Source organism: Prionailurus bengalensis, chromosome F2, assembly GCF_016509475.1.
Source record: "Prionailurus bengalensis isolate Pbe53 chromosome F2, Fcat_Pben_1.1_paternal_pri, whole genome shotgun sequence".
NCBI classification, from domain to species: domain Eukaryota; kingdom Metazoa; phylum Chordata; class Mammalia; order Carnivora; family Felidae; genus Prionailurus; species Prionailurus bengalensis.
The window spans coordinates 11,996,980-12,016,125 of record NC_057353.1 but is presented as its reverse complement, the minus strand read 5'-3'; the positions used below and the strand labels follow the sequence as shown (position 1 = coordinate 12,016,125).

The 19,146-nt window shown below is 44.8% G+C and overlaps 1 protein-coding gene across 1 annotated transcript in view; it reads right to left on the bottom strand.

The window, feature by feature from the left end:
- Positions 1-19,146, bottom strand: part of CHD7 (chromodomain helicase DNA binding protein 7) — a 190,341-nt gene that overhangs the window by 66,679 nt on the left and 104,516 nt on the right. Inside the window, 2 exon segments of the mRNA XM_043601135.1 lie at positions 3,034-3,175; positions 17,487-17,917. Of these exon segments, the coding sequence (XP_043457070.1) occupies positions 3,034-3,175; positions 17,487-17,917 (573 nt within the window).

The following is a 19,146-nucleotide window of genomic DNA, read 5'->3' as shown; positions in this document are numbered from 1 at the left end:
TGACCCTCCCGACGTCACGGGAGGCAGTTTGACCTTGTGAGCCCTGGAGTTGAGTGCTGAGTTTTTCAAGTAGCCCCGGTTTTCACTAGGTGACCTTGAACAACTTATTTTGTGGGCCTCAGTTACCTGGTCTGCAGAACGGGATTCATGACAGCTAACTACCTCCTAAGTATTCTGTGAAGATCACATGAGGGAATTAGATCGAATGACAGAATTCACGTAAAGCATTTAGAACAGAGCATGGTACATACTAATTCCAGATGCAATTAGTAGGATTAAAGTCATCATTAATTAGCTCTACCTTGCCAAAGAAAAATCAGGAAGCACTGGGGCTACAAGGCCAAGCTACCTTGCACAGCTTCCTTTCTCTCTACCCCAAGTCGATCCAAGATAACTCCTGGTCTCTCAATCTCTTTAAGATATAAAAGGCTGTTATCAGAAACAACATTCTCATTCTGTGACATGTAGCATACTATGTGTATTTCCTTTAATAGGTCAATTTAACTAAATTGCCATGGATTGGTCTGTATTTTCATCTTGTTTGTCATTACCGTAAGGGGAGGAACGTGCCACTAATGACGCATCTGTGATGTTTTGTCAGGTTTCCCTGGTCGGGGCCACGTCGCCGTATCCTTCCAGCCCCAACAACTAAACGCCCTCAGCTAGAGTCTGAGACAAAGCCACTTCATACCAAAGCTCACTACTGAAGAAATGTTCCACTACAATAAAACAGGAAGCTTTTCTTTTTTGGAGTAGAAATCTATGACTGGTGGGTATAACTTTCTTAGCTATGGAAGCTTCTCCTCGCATCAGCTTGGTGTTACAAATGTGTGCAGCGGTGATGGGGTTCGTTGGTAGTGGACACGAGGCCACTTCCTAAGAGCGAAAACCCTCAAAATACAATTACAGCTCCATTTTCTGAAAATTTTCCACGGTGCTATGGCGTCTCTACCTTCTAAGTAATAATTGATTTTAAGTTCATTAATTTTGGGTATCAAGAGTCCTTTTACAATTCCCCAACATGAAATTAATACATGACATAACATGCTTCTCTTCTGGTCTGTTAAACGGTTATCTGAAAGAGTTCTGTGAAATCAAAATGTAAGCGTTCCCTTTAAACCACGCCTCAAAACGTCTGAATTGACACTATCTGAATTGACCTATTATTTTATGGGTCAACTTGTTAAACTTGATTGCTTGAGAAAAGCTACATACAGTTAAAGCAGCCATACTCAAAGAGAAGATTTCAATGTGTTTCCGCGATCTCTGTTGTAGTATTTGGTGACACAATTTCGAGTTAAAATGATACGGCATTTACCGGTTTAAACAAATCAATCACAGAACTTTAAACCCTTCGTGCATATCCTACCGGAAGAAACAACAAACAGCAGCAAGCATCACTTCCTGTGTCAGAGACACAGACAAAAACCTGCCTGCAAAGTCAGATCTTCTTGTGTGGTTGCTTGTATTAGCTACTAAACCCCTAACAGTTAAGCACTAGCCAATTAGAAAGCATGCACTAATGTTCATTTGAGTTGAGTTGAGTTTTCCTGTAACTGAAATGCAGAAGAAAAAAAAAAATTAGTACTTCCTAAAGTCCAATGGATTCTCTATTAATACAAATACTTTTAAGAAACAGCAGCGATATTTGTGAGAGAACAAGGGAATTTTCTTGACCTGTGTGAATAAATCTTTTTAATGTTGTCTAAATACTACTGTCGGAAAGGTCCTAGTTGAGGCAAACACGATTCAGGAAAAAAGGACCCTTGAGCATAAACATACAATGCAAAATCATTAAAATACTTTAGTTTAAAAGTCCTCAAGCAATTAAAAGATGCCCACTTACCTTGCCTATCTTTTCAGTGACGTATGAAAGGAAAAGCACAAAATTAACCCCAACTGCCAGAGGTGTCCCAGGTTAGTTACAGAACTACACCAAACCACACCGCATTCGTCCACACTCGCGCTCTCTTTCCGCTCCCTCTCAGGCCCCTTAGCCTAAGCCATTCTGTGACATTACAGCTACCAGGGAGTTCTACTGAAAAACAAACAGACTGGCAAAACAAAAACAAAAACCAACCCTGTCTGACATTCTTTAGAATAGAGCTGCACACTGCCAAATTTTTTTTTTTTTTTTTTCTAACTTTCAAGCAAACTGGTACAGGTGTAGGTAGCCAGTGCTTAGTGTGGACTGAGCGATCAGAAGAGGCAAGCGGGCCGTTAGGGGCCGACTTCTATTCTAGCAGGACTCCTCAGTGACTGCTCCATGATAACTCAGATGTCATTCACAGAAGTGACATTCTCAGCCATCCCAGTGGACCGCACTGGCATGCTTCCAGAGAATGTAACAAGGAAATAATTTTTAACGGTCACGTGCAGGGACTCTTACCTTATAGTCCAATCAGGGAAGGCAGTGCACTCTACACACAAGAGCCTAAAGCCCTAATGCTTATTTCGGTTTTTCAACTGCTTCCTATAAAATTCTCCAAAAGTCAGGAGAATCTAACACTGGAAAGTTCTGCACAACTGCCATCCAGAGAGTCACTAACTTGTTCACAGAAACTGGATTATTACATGACTAAAAGTCTCAACTCTGGCCACCGGATGTCAGAACACCTAAGACGAGCTACAGATTACATGTTGGTTTCTTGTTCTGCAAAATAAAAGAATGGACAGGCAACCAAACTTCAGAGAAAATCAGAAATGTGAAGGAAGCTTTAAGTGACCGAGTATCTTAACAATACGCTAACACTAATATACACATAAACAGCGGAAGGGACGCTTGCAGAAGTAAATGAAGATACTCAGCTTTATCTATCCCGGAGTCAAAGATGACAAACCCGAGACGTCGGGAGTTTAATTTCGTGTTGGCCCCCTAGCTCTCACTGCTACGGATGTGATGTTCCAGACAACAACAAAGCCATCTTTAAAGCAGCTCTATAACAAAGACAGGGGAGGGCTGGTGTACTTGGTGTGCGGCTAAAGTTACCCATGCTAAATAACCAAGGCTTGGGGTCAGAATGATGGTATTACCTGAACACCTGGGTCCTCATCTTCTTCAGGAGGAGGAGATGCTGGGGGCGTTTTGTCTAAGTCTGAATTTTCAGAACCTTCTGTTTTTCCCTTGTTGACCTTTTTCTTCAAAGCACTTGCTTCTGAATCAGGTTTCTTATTACTAGAATTCAAAGTGGATCACTTAGTGTTCACTTTTTAATGAGGTTTTCCACATGCCCCATGCCTTATATTTCCCACATTAATATCCCGAAAGTATCGATGACAACTGATAAATCAATGCGTGTTGGCCACTTACAGTTAAATGGCACTCTCAATTAAGTTTTTATGGCAAAACCCCATACTGATGACCTTTGGCAAATACCTGACCTAATTAAAGAGAAATTTCATGCAAAAACTCCCAATACCACACAGAGTACATTTGTTATCTAGACAATGCAAAATCCCTGCCAGTACACCAAACCATAGTGAAAAATCAGATTAAGAAGTCGTTCTGCTATCAAATTTTTAAGGCACAGGATACGTTTTGTTTTGTTTTGTTCTGCTTTTGAACGTCAAGGAAAACTAGACTATGATGATCATTTCTTTGTGTCTCTTGCAGAGAGTTTTAAAACTCCTATTTAAGCCCTTTTTATAACCAACACTGCTAGGTGTCCTCCATTATGTCACCCAGCTACATTATTATCCGACGACAGCCTCTTAAAATATAACAAAACATATGGCAATTTCCTGTTCTACATGATTTTACTTAATGCTGTTTTCTTAATTTAAAATAAGCTTCATTTTGGTGCTGGGCATTTTTTTGAGAGAGTCACAGTAGCCTTTTTTTTTTTTTTTTTTTCCCCCAAAGCTAGGTCTCTGAAATACAAAAATACAGCAAAAACAACCCCAATAATTAAAGTGCATGCTCCACAGTACGTTTCTGCCAGACGTTAACAGGATTGGAATGTTACATAAGTCAAAAGACGTGAATGAACCTTGAGAAAAAAAAATTTTTTTTTTAAATTTAACTTTACCATTGGCTTCAAAACCTTTATGTGACATTCTTCTAGAATGTACGCTTAGTGCTACTTTCCATTCCAATTTCCAAACCGGACCCAAGGTTTTCTAACATTAATTATCATGTTTTGCAACGTTTAAAATAATCAAACCTCAGTAATGGTTATATTTTTTCTATTTCTAGAAACCATAAAATTCTAATAAATTTGAAAACACGGTATTTTAAAAACCTTTACAAAGTTTATTTATGAAACTTCATAAATTCCCAGAAAAGTGTGCTGACAGAATGCATTAAACAGCATATTTTCTCAGCCTCAGCTACTACAAAAGACACCAAGACATCTCTATGCTTTCCTTTAAGTAAAGCACACGTCACGTAAAATATTTCAAAAGTATGTTAGCAGAATAAAGTATCCATCACCCGCCTAAAACGTATCTTAGTAACGAATAAAATATTTGGTAGTCCCAAACTAGTTATTTTTAAATACTCAGACCCTGTTCTATTTTGTGAACATTTTAGCAGGGTAGATAGCCACGTAAGGAAATAACTTACAAGAATTCAAGATTAGCGCAAACGGCAGTTAGGTTTAAAGAGTTCTTTTAATTTAAAAAAATTTTTTAAAGGCAGTGTCCTAAAAACTTGAAGTCCCCAAAGATCCATGGAAAGAATAATATTTTTTTAAATTAAAAAAAAAAATCCATACAGCAGTTCCTCACCCAACTGTCCTAGTGTTTACGCTACACATGGACAGAAGTCTCCCCTACTATGAGGCTCCATTTCCAGCATTTATTTCCGCTCTAACTGCCACAAATTATACAATACTACAGCTGAACGCTGGGCCCCTTTCCTTTCATCTGCACGCCAAGAGCAATCAGATTACCCTGGTAACCAGCGGTCACATGACCAGCACCTGCTCTTTTGGCTGGATGCCACTGACTAAAGCCATCTGCTTCCCTCAATCAGCTTTCAAACATTCTCAACACCTGCGCTGCAGTGTTTTGTGGTTTCTTTTATCAAATCAGTGCAAAACTGCTTCCAAAACTTTACATATTTCTCAAATTTGTTTAAATCAGAGGTAGGCCTGTCACAGAGTTGAACCACTGCCAGGTAAAGTAAGTCGGCAGCCGGTGCCTTTCACCGTGACCTCTCTGAACCAGAGCGAGGTACACAGTTTAATTTAGTGGGGTTACCGCACCCTATGTGAACTATCCTATAGGAGTAAAAAGGCTTACTGTCTTAAAGCCGCCAGAGCCCAGGTTTGCTGAAATATCAATTTGCTGAAGGAGAGAAGCACTAATGATTTTCCACCTGCCCTGTCCATGAATGAACTGCGTGGAACCTCCAAGGCTGCTAAAAGTCAGACAAGACCTCTCCAAATGCTCAGGGAAAAAAAAAAAAAAGCCTGTAGCCAAGGGAAGCACTCATCCCAGATCTGATTACCGAAAGATTTCCAAACTCATTAGACCTGGCACTATTAACGTTGCTCAGAGACAGGTAAGCACTTCCATGCTGACACCTTCTCGTGACATCAACACCCAAATCAAAAGCGTGCCAAGAAGTCAAAAAAGCTACAAAATCTTCAATGTCCACCCAAAGACATCACAACCAAGGACAAGATAAAGTCATGTTAATTAAATTGCCTTTGCTACTGCTTTGCAATCAGCTAATCTGGATTTTCAACTAAGTGTTACATTACAACTGCTTTGTCTCCAAAAAACTAAGGTCAGAATTTTTCTTTCAACAAATGAGGGTAATACAGACTGTGGGTTAGGCTGATGTGCGTCAGACACACCTTAGCTCAAGTTCCAACTCTGTCATGTATCACCTGTCTGTCTGTGACCCTGAACAAATCACTTCGTTTCCCCGAGCCTCAGTTTCTCATCGGTAAGATGAGGTCAGTAATGCTATCTTCCTCCAAGATTCGTTATGAGGTTTAAATGAGATAATGGATGAAAACGCTGGCGGTATGTGACACAAATGCCAGTATTCACACACACATCTGGAAGGCAAACAGCTGGGAACGCATTCGGGGACGCCTGGGAACATATTCTCTGGTGTGGCCCGGACCCACTCGGGCTGAATCCACTGCAGACTCGGAGACAGAACCCCACTGCACCAAAGACCATTTCCTCTAAAGCAAAGTCCTTTATCCACAGTCCCCAGCACAAGCTGGGAGGACAAACAAGCAGCCGATCCCAAGGGCCACTCCCCTCCGTGGCCACTGCTTTAGTTCAGGCAGGTGTCATTTCCCACCTCACCTATTACAACCGCCTCCCCGCTGCCTCGTCACCCTCGTGATCCACGGGCTGGGTCACCCGCTATCAGACTGCTGAGGAAAGGACACACGTGCTACCTCCACGGTCGCTATTTAATTTAAATCTCTAGCGTTCAGAGCTAGTCTTTTATAATGCCAAAGCCAAAACGTGGCCATACAAACATTCCTGTCCCAAATTATAATTTGGAAAGCTGGCAGGCACGCACGGGGCAGCTCCTCCAGCTGGGGGTAAGAGAATGTTATTAATAAGAAACATCCCTCGAGCGGACACTCCAATGTCGAGAATGGAGCCACTGAGCTGCTTGGCACAGACACAGAACCTCCGACAGCTGCCGTGATGGCCACTCGCGCGGGTTTAGCCGATGCTGGCCTCCACGCGGTGACCTCCCGGAGGGAGGACCCCAATGGGTGGGGGGTGGGGGTGCTTTCTAATTCTAGCCCTAAATGGCCTCAGCCCCGGAGGCATCGTGCCTCCCCAGACCCGCTCTGCCTCCCGCACTTCCTTCAGGGACATGGCACTGCCACCAGAACGTCACCTACAAACCCACCCTCCACGCACCAGCACAGCGACCAGCTAAAACGTAAACCTGACTGCACCGTCCTGCTTCAAGTCCGATCTACACGATGACGTCTGAGAGTCCGCACCGGCCTGCAAGGCCTTCTGTGATGTTTGCAACTGGCAACGTTGTGTTTCCACTTTCCTCGCACCCCAAACCCTCCGCACCCTCTACGTGCAGACACAAAGAATGTGCTCACTAACGGGCACACCTGCCTCTTCCACCTCCGTCCCCCCCCCCCCCCCCCAGCTCCATCTACGACTCTGCAAGACTCAGCTAGGCCATCGCTCATTCACGAGAAGCCTCACTCCACCTACGTGAAGGAAGGTACCCTGCACAAGGGGTATTTAAAACACACAGAATACGGTGGGAGCACTACCACAATGAACTGAAACCAATGCTGTGTGTGTGTGTGTGTGTGTGTGTGTGTGTGTGCATGAGTGTATGTCTTTCTCCAACTATCACATAGGCTCAAAAGAGGAAGAAGTGTGTCTTATTTATCTTTGCTTTCCTAGTGCCTGGTCAGGTAGGTGCCTTATCAATTTTAGCAGATCGATTTAATTGCACAACACAAGTTAAGAGCGACAACAACAACAACAAACACGTATACGGCCCTTACCAGGCACTACTCAAAAGTGCTCTTCTCATTAACTCGTTGAAGAAAACCCGACGCAGATTCTGTCTTCATGAGGAGACACCCACGAAGCTCAGTGAAATGGGATTAACATGCTACCCAAACAGAGTGAGACGCAGCACGTTTGCAAAACCGATACATCTCTATACTTCTCCCTGCTCATACAGTTCTTTCATTTCCTCAGCCTTATCTCCCACTGTGGCTGGTGTCACCGAGATACAGAGCCACCCGCTCCTGAAGCTAGACAAGCCCTTCCAACCTTGGAGGAAGCACATTTTCTGGGGATGGTGCTAGCAAGTCTGAAGGGCCACTGTCCCTCCACCAGCTCTATTCCCTTTCACATTTTATCACGAGAGCGGGTCATACTGGTGGGCAGCTGGATGTGCTCGGGGTCCATAGCTTAGTGACATTTAGGTCACCTCTGCTAGACCAGGCTCTGAAGGGCTGCAATTGTCCCCAATGTGATCCAAACATATGCCTTTAAAAAAAAAAAAAAAAAAAGTATTTATTCTGAGAGAGAGAAATAGAGCATGACAAGGGCAGAGAGAGGGAGAGAGAATCCCGAGCACGATCCACGTTGCCAACACGGAGCCCGATGAGGGGCCTGATCTCAGGAACCGAGAGATGGAGACCCGAGCCGAGATCAAGAGTCGGACACGTAACCCAATGAGCCACCCAGGGGCCCCGAAGCATAGGCCATCTTGACGAGACCACTGAGAACCCAAACTCTGTATTCAGGGAACACACGTCACACGGAGGGCCGTGCTAAGGCCATCCCATACCCTTTACGGAAGGGTTCGTATTCAGCTTTTAAGAGTCTACAAGGAAGGGCTAAGTGACAGGACCCGAAACGGGGTCGCGTCAACTCCTTCCACCTAAGACACAGCACACAGACGACTAATTCTTTTTGGTGAAAAGGAGTACAGGCTTTTTAAACAAGTAAGGGCCAGAACTTACTAGAGATCCAGCTAGCTGCCCTGACCTACCGCAAAACAGAACGCAGTCACACACTGATCGGCATCAACATTAAGGACCCAAACGGAAAGGTAGTTTGAAAAGGAACCGTACTGTGGGAGCACCTGTGATGAGAACACAGCCAGTGAAGAGGTCTGGGCAGCAGGGGGGGGCCCTCAGACAGATCCTGCCGATGGGGTGATTCCCACCACACTGGGGAAAGCCAACCTTGAGGCCGGGGTCCTGAAGGTTAATCGGATTTTTCAGAGGCTCAGGCCAAAATGTCATCTTTTAGAAGACGAGTAAAAAGTGCTGCAATATATCCTTATATTTTACATGTTTAAAAGGTTTTTAAATGAAGAACTGAAGCTGATGAAGGAGAAGAGGGACAGAGACGTTCCCGGCACAGGAGGCCTGCAACGTGTCGCGATTCTGAAAGATCCGGCGGCTGCCATAATAAAAACTGTAATAAGCTGTTTGGATCAAGGGCCCAATGGTGGTAGAGAGAAGAGCATCGAGCCTCTCAGCTTGAGTATAGAATTTTCCTCTAAGGTTTTAAAAAAAATTTTTTTTTTAAAATTTTTTTTTCAACGTTTATTTTTTTGGAGACAGAGAGAGACAGAGCATGAATGGGGGAGGGGCAGAGAGAGAGAGGGAGACACAGAATCGGAAACAGGCTCCAGGCTCTGAGCCATCAGCCCAGAGCCCGACGCGGGGCTCGAACTCCCGGACCGCGAGATCGTGACCTGGCTGAAGTCGGACGCTTAACCGACTGCGCCACCCAGGCGCCCCTAAAAAAAAATTTTTTAAGTGTATTTTGAGAGAGAGAGAGAGAGAGAGAGAGAACACGAGCATGAGCTGTGGAGGGGCAGAGAGAGACAGAGAGAGAGAGAGAATCCAAAGCGGGTTCTGCACTGCCAGCACGGAGCCCAGTATGGGACCTGAACCCACGAACTGTGCACCAGAGCTGAAAGCAAGAGTTGGACGCTTAACTGACTGAGCCCCTCCTCTAAGTCTGTAAACAATGAGAAAGAAACTTAAAAGACAAAGAAGCAAAATAAAAAAATGACAAGATAAAGCACTAAAAACTGAAAAATATCAATTAAGGCAACATAAAGTGGGATACATCATCAAGTAAAATCAACCCAACAAAACAAAACAAAAATTTTCAGGTCCTAAGATGAAAACTTGTTTTAATGGCTACACTAGAATGCAATAAAATGAAGGTAATAGAATAAACTGATGATGACAGACACAGAGCAAACCCTGAGCAACAGACAGGACACACAAAAGCCAACTCCTCGCCGTGAGGGCAAAGGCCCAGGAGCACTCGGGACACTGGTCCGAACGTGTGAGATGCTCCACGGGGCCACCTTGGGCAGAGAGCTCCCGGGCGGGATGGCGGGATGGGAGCAAGACCCTTGCCCTGCCCCCTGGGCCCGTCTGCCCCCCCCCCCCCCCCCCCCCCCCCCCCCCCCCCCCCCCCCCCCCCGCACAGTCGGCCTGCAGGTGCCGAGCCGCCCGGCCTGGGGCCGAATACTTCGCTCCAAGCAGGTGCCCTGCCACCCCAGCCCCTAAACCCCACCCATAAGTTCTTCACCCTACTCTCCTGGTTGAGAAAGAGAAAGAGTTGAGAAGAGAAAAGGAGAGAGGAGGGGTGGGGGGATGCTATTTTACTTCTGAACAACAAGCGTATGATTTCAATGACAAATTAATAGGCTTTTTTTTTAAGTTCTCTGAAAGTGACTGGATGGAACACCTCTAAGACACTTAATTTAATCTAAATTGTTACCTTAAATAGCTCTTCTAGCATCAAGTACTCCTTAAGTACATTAACTATGCTAAATTTTTAGGAAGGAAAGAACAAAGAAAGTTAGATACAGAAACCTAATTTGCTTTCATTTAAAATGAAAGTATATTGCAAACAGTCATCATGCCTCATCTTTTCATTTTGTAACCAGACTTTCCAAGGATGAAGAAACTGAGGGTCAGACAGGCTACGTGCTCAGCCCAGGAAGTTGCACTGCTAGGACTGTAGCCAAAAGCTGTCTGGTTCCAGAGCCCACATTTGAGTCCTGGGACTGATCCGAAGGCATCTTCTTCGTGAGATCTCCCTAGGAGTCCAGTGCCGGCCTGGCCTTTAGGGGTATCCTTCAGGCCTCAGAAGTGTTTCCTGCTGAATGTGTTCTGTGACTTGGGACGATCGCTGGCTAGCCTTGTAACATAAGAACCCTGTCCTGAGGATAGCTACTGGGTTGCCCCCTTCTTAAAGAAGACTGTGGAAGGAAGGAAGGAAGGAAGGAAGGAAGGAAGGAAAGGAGGGAGGGAAGGGAGGGAAGGAAAGGAGGGAGGGAGGAAGGAAGGGAGGAAGGAAAGAAGGAAGGAAGGGAAAGAAAGATAGAAAGCTCTCCTGAAAAGAGCCAAATCCATTTTTAATAACGAATGTACTCTTTTTTAAAATGTCTATTTATCTTGAGAGAGAGACAGAGAGAGAGAGCAAGCGGAGGAGGACAGAGAGAGACAGGGGGAGAGGGAGAATCCCAAGCAGACTCCGCACTGCCCGTGTGAAGCCCAAGGCGGGGCTGGACCTCACGGACTGTCAGATCGTCACCTGAGCCGAAATCGAGAGTTGGACACGTGATCGGCTGAGCCACCCAGGTGCTCCAACAACGAATATATTCGGGGCGGGGGGGGGGGTGTAAAAAAGACTCATCATTCAGTCAAGAATTCTCACTGAAAATCTAAAGGCTACTGAATTTTATGGATTATGGATCGAATTAAGATCTGCCAGTAACACGGAAAAGAAGTCTAGTTAGCGAATACGTTCTCTCATCGCAGAAGCGCAACACAAACATTAGCCACCCGGCACCGTGGCACAACACAGACCTGAGCACATCGGGCATCACAGGAGCGAGGCAGAAAGCACACCCTCTGACTACAGGGTGCTCTTCAAGCGCCAAGCGGGAGGCTCACGGGTGGCTGCCTGTGCCACATTGCAAGAGGCTGCTCCTGCTGATGCACAGCATCCCCATGACTCAGGAAGGGGGACACTGGGCTAACTTGGGCAGCTAGAACCGCGCTCCCTAGGTTCCCTAGATCTTTTCGGATCTGCCAGCGTGGCCGGTACGACACACGAGACACGCCGCTCACCCACATTTTAATAGCTGCCACCTACCTGCAGGGAGGTAGGGGACAAGGCAGAGCGAGTGGTGAAACCAACGAGGAGGAAATAGCACCACCCACCCCTAACAGGAGAAGCCCAAAGACCACGACATTATACTGTTCCTGCAGAAATCAGGGCTACCCACACATAATTAGTACTCTCATGGAAGTTCACATCAAAATAAAGAAGAAGAATGGGGTCACTTTTCCTAATTCACACCATTTCCCTAGTTGACATGTTAAAGCTAAGCCACACAGACTTCTCTGAGAAGCTGAAGGAGCTGGTGTTCCAGACGGCTGATGCTCTCACGGTGGCTCTGCACAGCACCCAGACTTGAAGGGGCCCTCACCCGGGCAGAAAGATCTTTGTGCACCCATCACGTGACAGATTTCGCAGCTGCACAGAACTTTACACTTTTCAGAAGCATGTCCAGGCGCAGGTATTTTTAATGATCACTTAAAAAATGCGCCTACGATCCCTTCTGCCCTTTATCTTCCACTCCTAACGTCACAACCACATCTACTATGGCGACACATCTTCTGCCCTAAAATTCCACTTGAGAGAGACTTCAGAGGAATGCGTTCCAGAAACATCCCCCTTTGACACACCACTGCCACCCATGGCCTCCTCACCTCTCGACGTTCAACTGATGGGTGCTGAGAAGTGGAGGCGGGAGTCTACGCATCCTCTCCCACATAAAACCACAGTGGCAGCCGGCCACCGCTCTCCCTGGATGGGCACGCGTCCCAGGGTGGTCACTCCTGCATCTAGCACGGTAGGAGTCAGCAGAACCTGCTTTTTAAGGGTCAACGTTGTCGGGCCTTCTCCTCCCCCAAGGACTCGAACTGCACCACGTGTTGCTAAAGACAGCAGGGTCTGTACTAAAGAGCGGCTGACGACTCTCCCTGCCTGCCCATTCAGCAGAGTAAGACAAATCAGACAGAGGAAGGGACATAACGTGGCCTGTCACCAGCAAGAGAAAGATTTCTGAGGTGCCCATCCTGAAGGAAGAAAGGATTTGGGATGAAAAAGACCTAATGGCCCCCTTTTCAAAGAGAAGGTAACCTTTGAGGCCAGGAAAGGGTCACCTGGTCCCATCCCTGACCTGGAGCTTGTTAATGAACCAGAGACCTGGCAGGGCAGACCAGTGGGTAGAGACACGATGCTCACAGGTGCCTTTTCTCCCTTGCTCCCCTCCAATCCTCAAAGGGCTCAAAGTCCATTTTGTGGCCATATGTTTAAAAAGTCTGTATCCTCTTCTGGAGGCATGGTGTCCAAAACACTTAATTCAGTATTTTCAATTATCCAATGACGTGGGTCAAAACTAAATCACTGGATGTAAATGAAAGAACAAGGAAGCAGAAGAAAAGTTGTGGGTTTCGTTTATTTTATCAGCTATATACCTGGTGGACAACTATCTGACTCTCTGGGTTTTCTGTACTTACTAAGCAAAACTAGTTCAATGGTTTGCTTTTGTGTCTAATCTCCACCGAAAAGTTTTTACGTGTCTAGGAGCACACTATAAAACACGTATTGGGTTGCCAAAATATACCAACGTTGGGCTCGCTGGCTGACAAAAAAAAAAAAAATTCCCCAGGTAAAATGCTGCTACTTTCTTAGATCATAATGGAGAAGACAGTATCTGAAAAAGCAAAGTCCCTCAGAAGAAAGTGGCCACGTAGATATTAATGAAAATGACAGTGTGGTTTGCAAAAAACGGACCTGACGTGTTTTCGGTGCTTCGTGTTTTTCAAAAAATAGCAGCAGCGTGTTTATTATCCATTTAAAAATAAAAATATCTACATCACTCTTAACTGAGAAACAGCATTTCAGCTTCCTGCTAACTTGAACACTGGGGGTGGAAACCCAGAGCAAGGAAACTGCACCAGCAGCCAATCTCCGTGGCTTCGTTTCACGGGAGCTATGCTAGTCAAGTCACAATCTTTGGCCAAGTTCCCTTCTGTATGCACATTCAAAGAATCTTTATATAGCTAAGTGGACCACTAAAGCATTTGAGAGTCATTCAAAGGAGGCGCTTCCTCCAAATTCTCTCTCATTTCACAGGGCCCGTGCATACACAACAGAAAACGCATTGAAAGGAAGAATGCAAACCCTCCTGTTTCAGCTTCTTGGATCCTTCCGTATGCAAACTGGCATCCCCTCCAGCCCACAAATGTCTTAGCTTTTATTTTCAATATTTACTGCCAATATTTGAAAGCTATAAGGACACCTGGGGAGAGCACGAGGAAAAAAATGGGTAGAAAAATACATATTTAACATAAAAGGGAAAGGGGAAAGAAAGACACTATTTCTATTTCTAATAGAAAAGTAGAATGTGGCCCCTTTTTCTCATTATTAAGATTTCAAAATGTCTTTTTCTGAGATGCTGAATGCCTTTTCCTGTTTCTCTACCATCCTATGTAACAGCCTCTGGCAGATTCTTTTAGGTTCTCCTGTGCGGACCAGACGAACGTAATTCGACTTTGGTGGCCCAAAGGGTCAGTTCACGGAGAATGGCCACAAATTCAAGCCTCAGCCACTTTATGGAATGAAGCAGAGTGGCAGGTAGTGAGAAGGACATCCTAAAGGCACACAGAATCAGCCCGGTGATAACAGCCACCCTCTCTGAATGTGCTTTATCACGGAGAGCGTGTGAAGGATGCAAAACAAGCCAGACCACCAGTGGGTCGCTTGCGTCATCACCCGCTCAAAGGACAACGCATCTGTTTGTAGAACGTCACCGATGACAGGGCGTACAGGACTGAACAGGGAAGATGCGAGCAGTTCTACGCGAAATTTTTCATTTCACTTCTGTGTATTCCCTTGTATTTCAGCCCTCTGTAGGAAAATTATTTTCTGTATAAACAAATTCATCAAGTTAACTTATTCAAGGATGGAAATAACTGGTATCACATAACATTTTGCAAAACAAAATTGCCACTGCTCTATTCCAGTGCTTAAAAGCAAACTGCTATGGCAATTCAACCCCAGTGCTAACATAACCCAAACCCCCTATTACCTTCATCACTGCATATTCAATTTACATAATTATTCTGCTATGCTATTCAGAATTTACATGTAGTTGTATGCACTTCTACTGATCTGTGCTTCAGGGATGCTATTTCCTTTCTAGACTTAGCAGAACACGAGGCCACAGCTCGATGTACTCAATACATCTGGCCGATAGAAACTGCGGCTCAACAAAATAATGGGTCGGTTTGTGCCTTTACTGAAAATCTCTGCTCAGTTACCATATTCTTGGACAGCATCCCCATCTGACCATCAACAACAGGAAAGCTCTCAGGAATTTCCTCACCGCATTTCATCGTAAATCAGCAAGTGGCCCTACAAGTGGTCAAGTCCCCGGGGCCAGCAGAGTTGCTCCAAACACTCCCGGCGCGCCCCTCGGCATGGCTTGAGTCTCTCTTTCCGCGTGCAGATCTCCATACTCAACAGAAATATTCCAGTCAATTATTTTCACACCACTTGGGGAAAAACAACTATCGCCTATAGGAGGCATCCACTGAGATGATGCGTCTAAAGCGAATGAAGGGAGGGAAACGTACCAAACATTCCTCTTGGGAGAAAATGATCACATGCCCTTCCGCCTATCAAAAGCATGTGACCCTAATGCAAAGCCATTACTCGGATTCAGCAATGCCAAAAATTGACTCTGCACAGACCATTCAAAGGTCAGGATGAGCAGCTGAGCGCACGCAGACGAGGCCTGCCCTGGAATTTTGCCCTCGTGGGTGAAGACAGGCCCTGTCTTTGCATCAAGCAGCACGTGTGCCCAGAACCGAGTGGATGTGATGCCCTACGTTCCTAACACTTGTTTATAGTTGTTGGGGACATTTTAACAAGTTCACTGTGAAATACAGCATTTTAACATCTGCCCCGGTGTATCCCACAGGAGGTTAAGGGTATGCTAAAGAATGTTTTTAAAGACAGGATGAGGTCCATGTAGACTCAGAACCAGAGAATCATACACTTGGAAATTTATGACAACATCCAAGATATAGTGGGGGTTATTTTTTTTTTTTTGTCCTTTTTTCTTTTTGTTAATCAATTTTTGTCATTCGGTGCTAGATTCAAAATATTAAAAATACAAACCGAAGGCAGATATATATATATATCTTGAGACTAAAACAAGTCTTGGTGATATTTTTTCTGAGTTCTAGCAAGCTCTTTTAGAACACAGACACTTACACTTCAAGTTTAAAAAACAGTAACAACACATTCTTTTAAAATTTTGCTTCGATTTCTTTCTCCTTGGGAAAAATATGCACATGCCTCCGCCTATCAAAAGCACAATACTTAGCTTTTGGGCAATTATATTTCTAAAAAAAAAAAAAAACCCGGTAAGTCAGACCGAAATTCTAACCCTATGTTCCTTGCTCACATCCTAACACTTAACAACAGTACCTACAAAGAAGAAGTACTTAATGGAATATTTCTTAAGTAAATGAACAAAATTCGTAACGGGTTGCAGGATTAGAAGAGTGTTCATATGCAGAAAAAAATAATAGTTTTCAATTAAGAGACCACATTCGGAGGCATCAAAGAACGTTCATAAGTAAATGCAAATATCGTCGCCTAGAAGAATGAGGTGTTGGATATAATTCAGTTATTCCAGCACCATAAAAAGTACCGATGACAAAAATTTTTAAAGGACTATGATACAGACTTCCAACACACTACAGAATAACGTATTTGGGGATGTCTGGGTATTCTTAGCACAAGTTGAAAATCCAAATTTGCTCTTTTGCTTTGCAGGAGCACCTCTGCGGTCACAGAAATCAAGTCCTCTCTCTGTATCCGCGCGTACTCACACAGGAAAGTCTACGAGTCAAAGGCTGACAGGCCAGCGAGCTCAAAAAGTTCACGTCAAGCATGTCCATCACGGAACGGAGCGTGCATGTGTCCACGCATGTGCGCGTACATGCATGCACACGGAGGGACGACGTGCAGTGTGTCTCCTAATGGAGTTTGCAAACAGGTTCAGATTAACTGAGTCTGACCACACTTCCATCTGGAAACTATATTTTCTAACATGAGCCATATTCTGAAAAATAGATTCAGATGTTTGGAATTGGTTCAGAACAGTTGTAAGAAATGTTCGGTACAAATGAAAAAAATTAGTCTTCAATGTCTTCTCCTCTCAGCTTTTCTTACTGCGTAAATATGCCTTCTGGGGGGTCAGAGTTGGCGGGGGAAGTACAGAGGGAAGGATGGAGGGAGGAGGGTATTTCCTAGAAGCTAAAACCCGTGCTACTCTTGCATGCATATCTAATGGATAACTGCTATTTGATTTCTCCCACGTTGCCCACTAGCATTTCAACCCTGCCCCGGGAAGGCTTACTCCGCCAAGTGGAGAGAATTAATTCTCCTGTTTCAACTTCTGGGAAACAGGGCTGAAAAGCTTAGTGAAATATAGTGACCTGTCTTGCTTCTATAATCCTTCTTTCCCTGTTTTGCATTGTCCTTGAAAATGAGGTTGCTGGCCTATACTTACAAATAACTATGCTGGTAATTTGGTTCTATTTGTTACATGACAAATTTCTACGAAAATACGAGCAAGTGACTTGAAAATAATCAAGAATTTTTACCCAGTGAAGTCTACAATGTACCATCCGAATAAAGGGTTCGTAGTAATTGAGTCCTAAATTTCAGAATGCATAAATCTGTTAACTTCTTAGTTTGGGTGTCAGGGCAAGGAACCCGACAATAATGACAAAAATCGAGGTGCCGCCCCGCCCTCCTCCCCCACCCCTCCGCCTCCCCCTCCCCCCCACCCCCCCACCCCCCCCCACCCCCGCCCCGGGCCGGGACTGTGTGGTGCTCATTTCTGGACTGTGTTTTGGTGCTGGTGGTTTCCGCCCACAGCCTACCTTGACTTTTTGCTGGATTTGGGTTTTGGCGTGGCAGTTTTTGCTTTCTTTTCCTTTGGCTCTTTGGGAATCTTAGGGGCTTTCGGGGTCTTGGGTTCCTTGGGCTCTTTTTTCTCCTTGGGTTCTTTCGGTTCCTTCGGATCTTTTTTTACCTTCGGCCTTTTCTTTTTCTTCTTCTCTTCTTGGGACCCATCTAGTGAGTTCCTGTTTAGTTCTTGGTTATCAGCCCCACCAGGGAAGTCATCTTTCCCAAAACTTTTACTGGGATCCTCGGCGACAATGTGGTTGTTTTTCTTCTTCTTCTTCTTCTGCTGTGGCTGCTGTTCCACTGATGGCAGGCAATCATCACTCTTCACTAGCTGAGCGTTCGGTCCACTAACCTGAGTCATATCCGGCACTGGTTTCTCTAGAAAGGGCTCCGATGGAGAATGCTGAGAGACAGAAATAGGAACTGAAATTAGTTTATCATTCTTCATATTGAAGAAAGGAACCGAAAGTCAGTAGCTGATGCTTCTGAAACTTACTGTATACTCAAAGCAGCAAATATTTTCCCAAATATACAGTTGTAAAATCTATCATTTTCTCTCACCCAAAAACCAAGAAAGCTTTTACATAAATAGTAAAAAGGGGTAACTCAGGAATACCGTAAAAAAATTCAATTCAGGAAGAAAAAAAATTCTCATTTGGCCGAAGCCACCGTCCGTTTGCTTAACAGCCCCTACGTACATAGGACACGGGGAAGGACAAAACAGCGGCAAAAGCTAAGGAAGGAAAGTAGATGGAATTCTCTTCCCTATGCGGGAATGAGAACTCGGATTAAAGATACACAATTAAGCCACTTTTAACAAGATCAAGTGTACCAAGCGCTGAAAGATTCAGGTCCCATGAAAGTTTGCAATCAAGGTATCACACACCAATCTTACACACAAATGACATAGGTCATTCCTGATTTAAATCACATTAAAATACCAAATTAAAAGCACATATCCGAACTTAACGACCTTGGATTTGTTACATTTCTTGGACTAATACGAAATGCAGAGGATGTTTTTCTTAAGTCACTAAAGCTTTACGGTTTCAAATTTTACTGAAGAACAGAAAACCCATATAGTCGAGCTGGTACGCCCTGCGGGAGGAGTTTGGAAACTCACTAGGCGTATACCCAGAGATGGGCTAAAACACAGTGGAGAACACCAACAATTAGGATGGGATGCTCAGTGGTCAGCCGAGATCAGAGTCTGCTCCAAACCAGGACAGGCGTAGAGCATCATCTCCACTGTAAATGAGGACATCTAACGAACCTTTACATTTCAACAAAATTACTTTAAAATGTTGTATCTGCAAATGGCAATTTTTTGCCTTCGTCATCTGCTTCTCCAGACACTCAACAGTAACCGTAATAGGAACGGCAGTAATAATGGCTGCTAGTGTTCACTGAACAATCTTCCCATGTGCCAGGCATGTGTTAAGCACTTCACACCGCTGACACCACGCAATCTGCACAGCGGCCCCGATGAGGAGCTATGTGTGGACACTGACACTCTAGGATGCGGTAGCGTGCCCGAGGAGTTACAGGCCCTCCCTCCTGATCACACCATCTCCAAAAAAGGGAGAGGGTGGGAGAGTCCCGGTCGAGGTCTGCAGAGGACTCAGGAGCAAC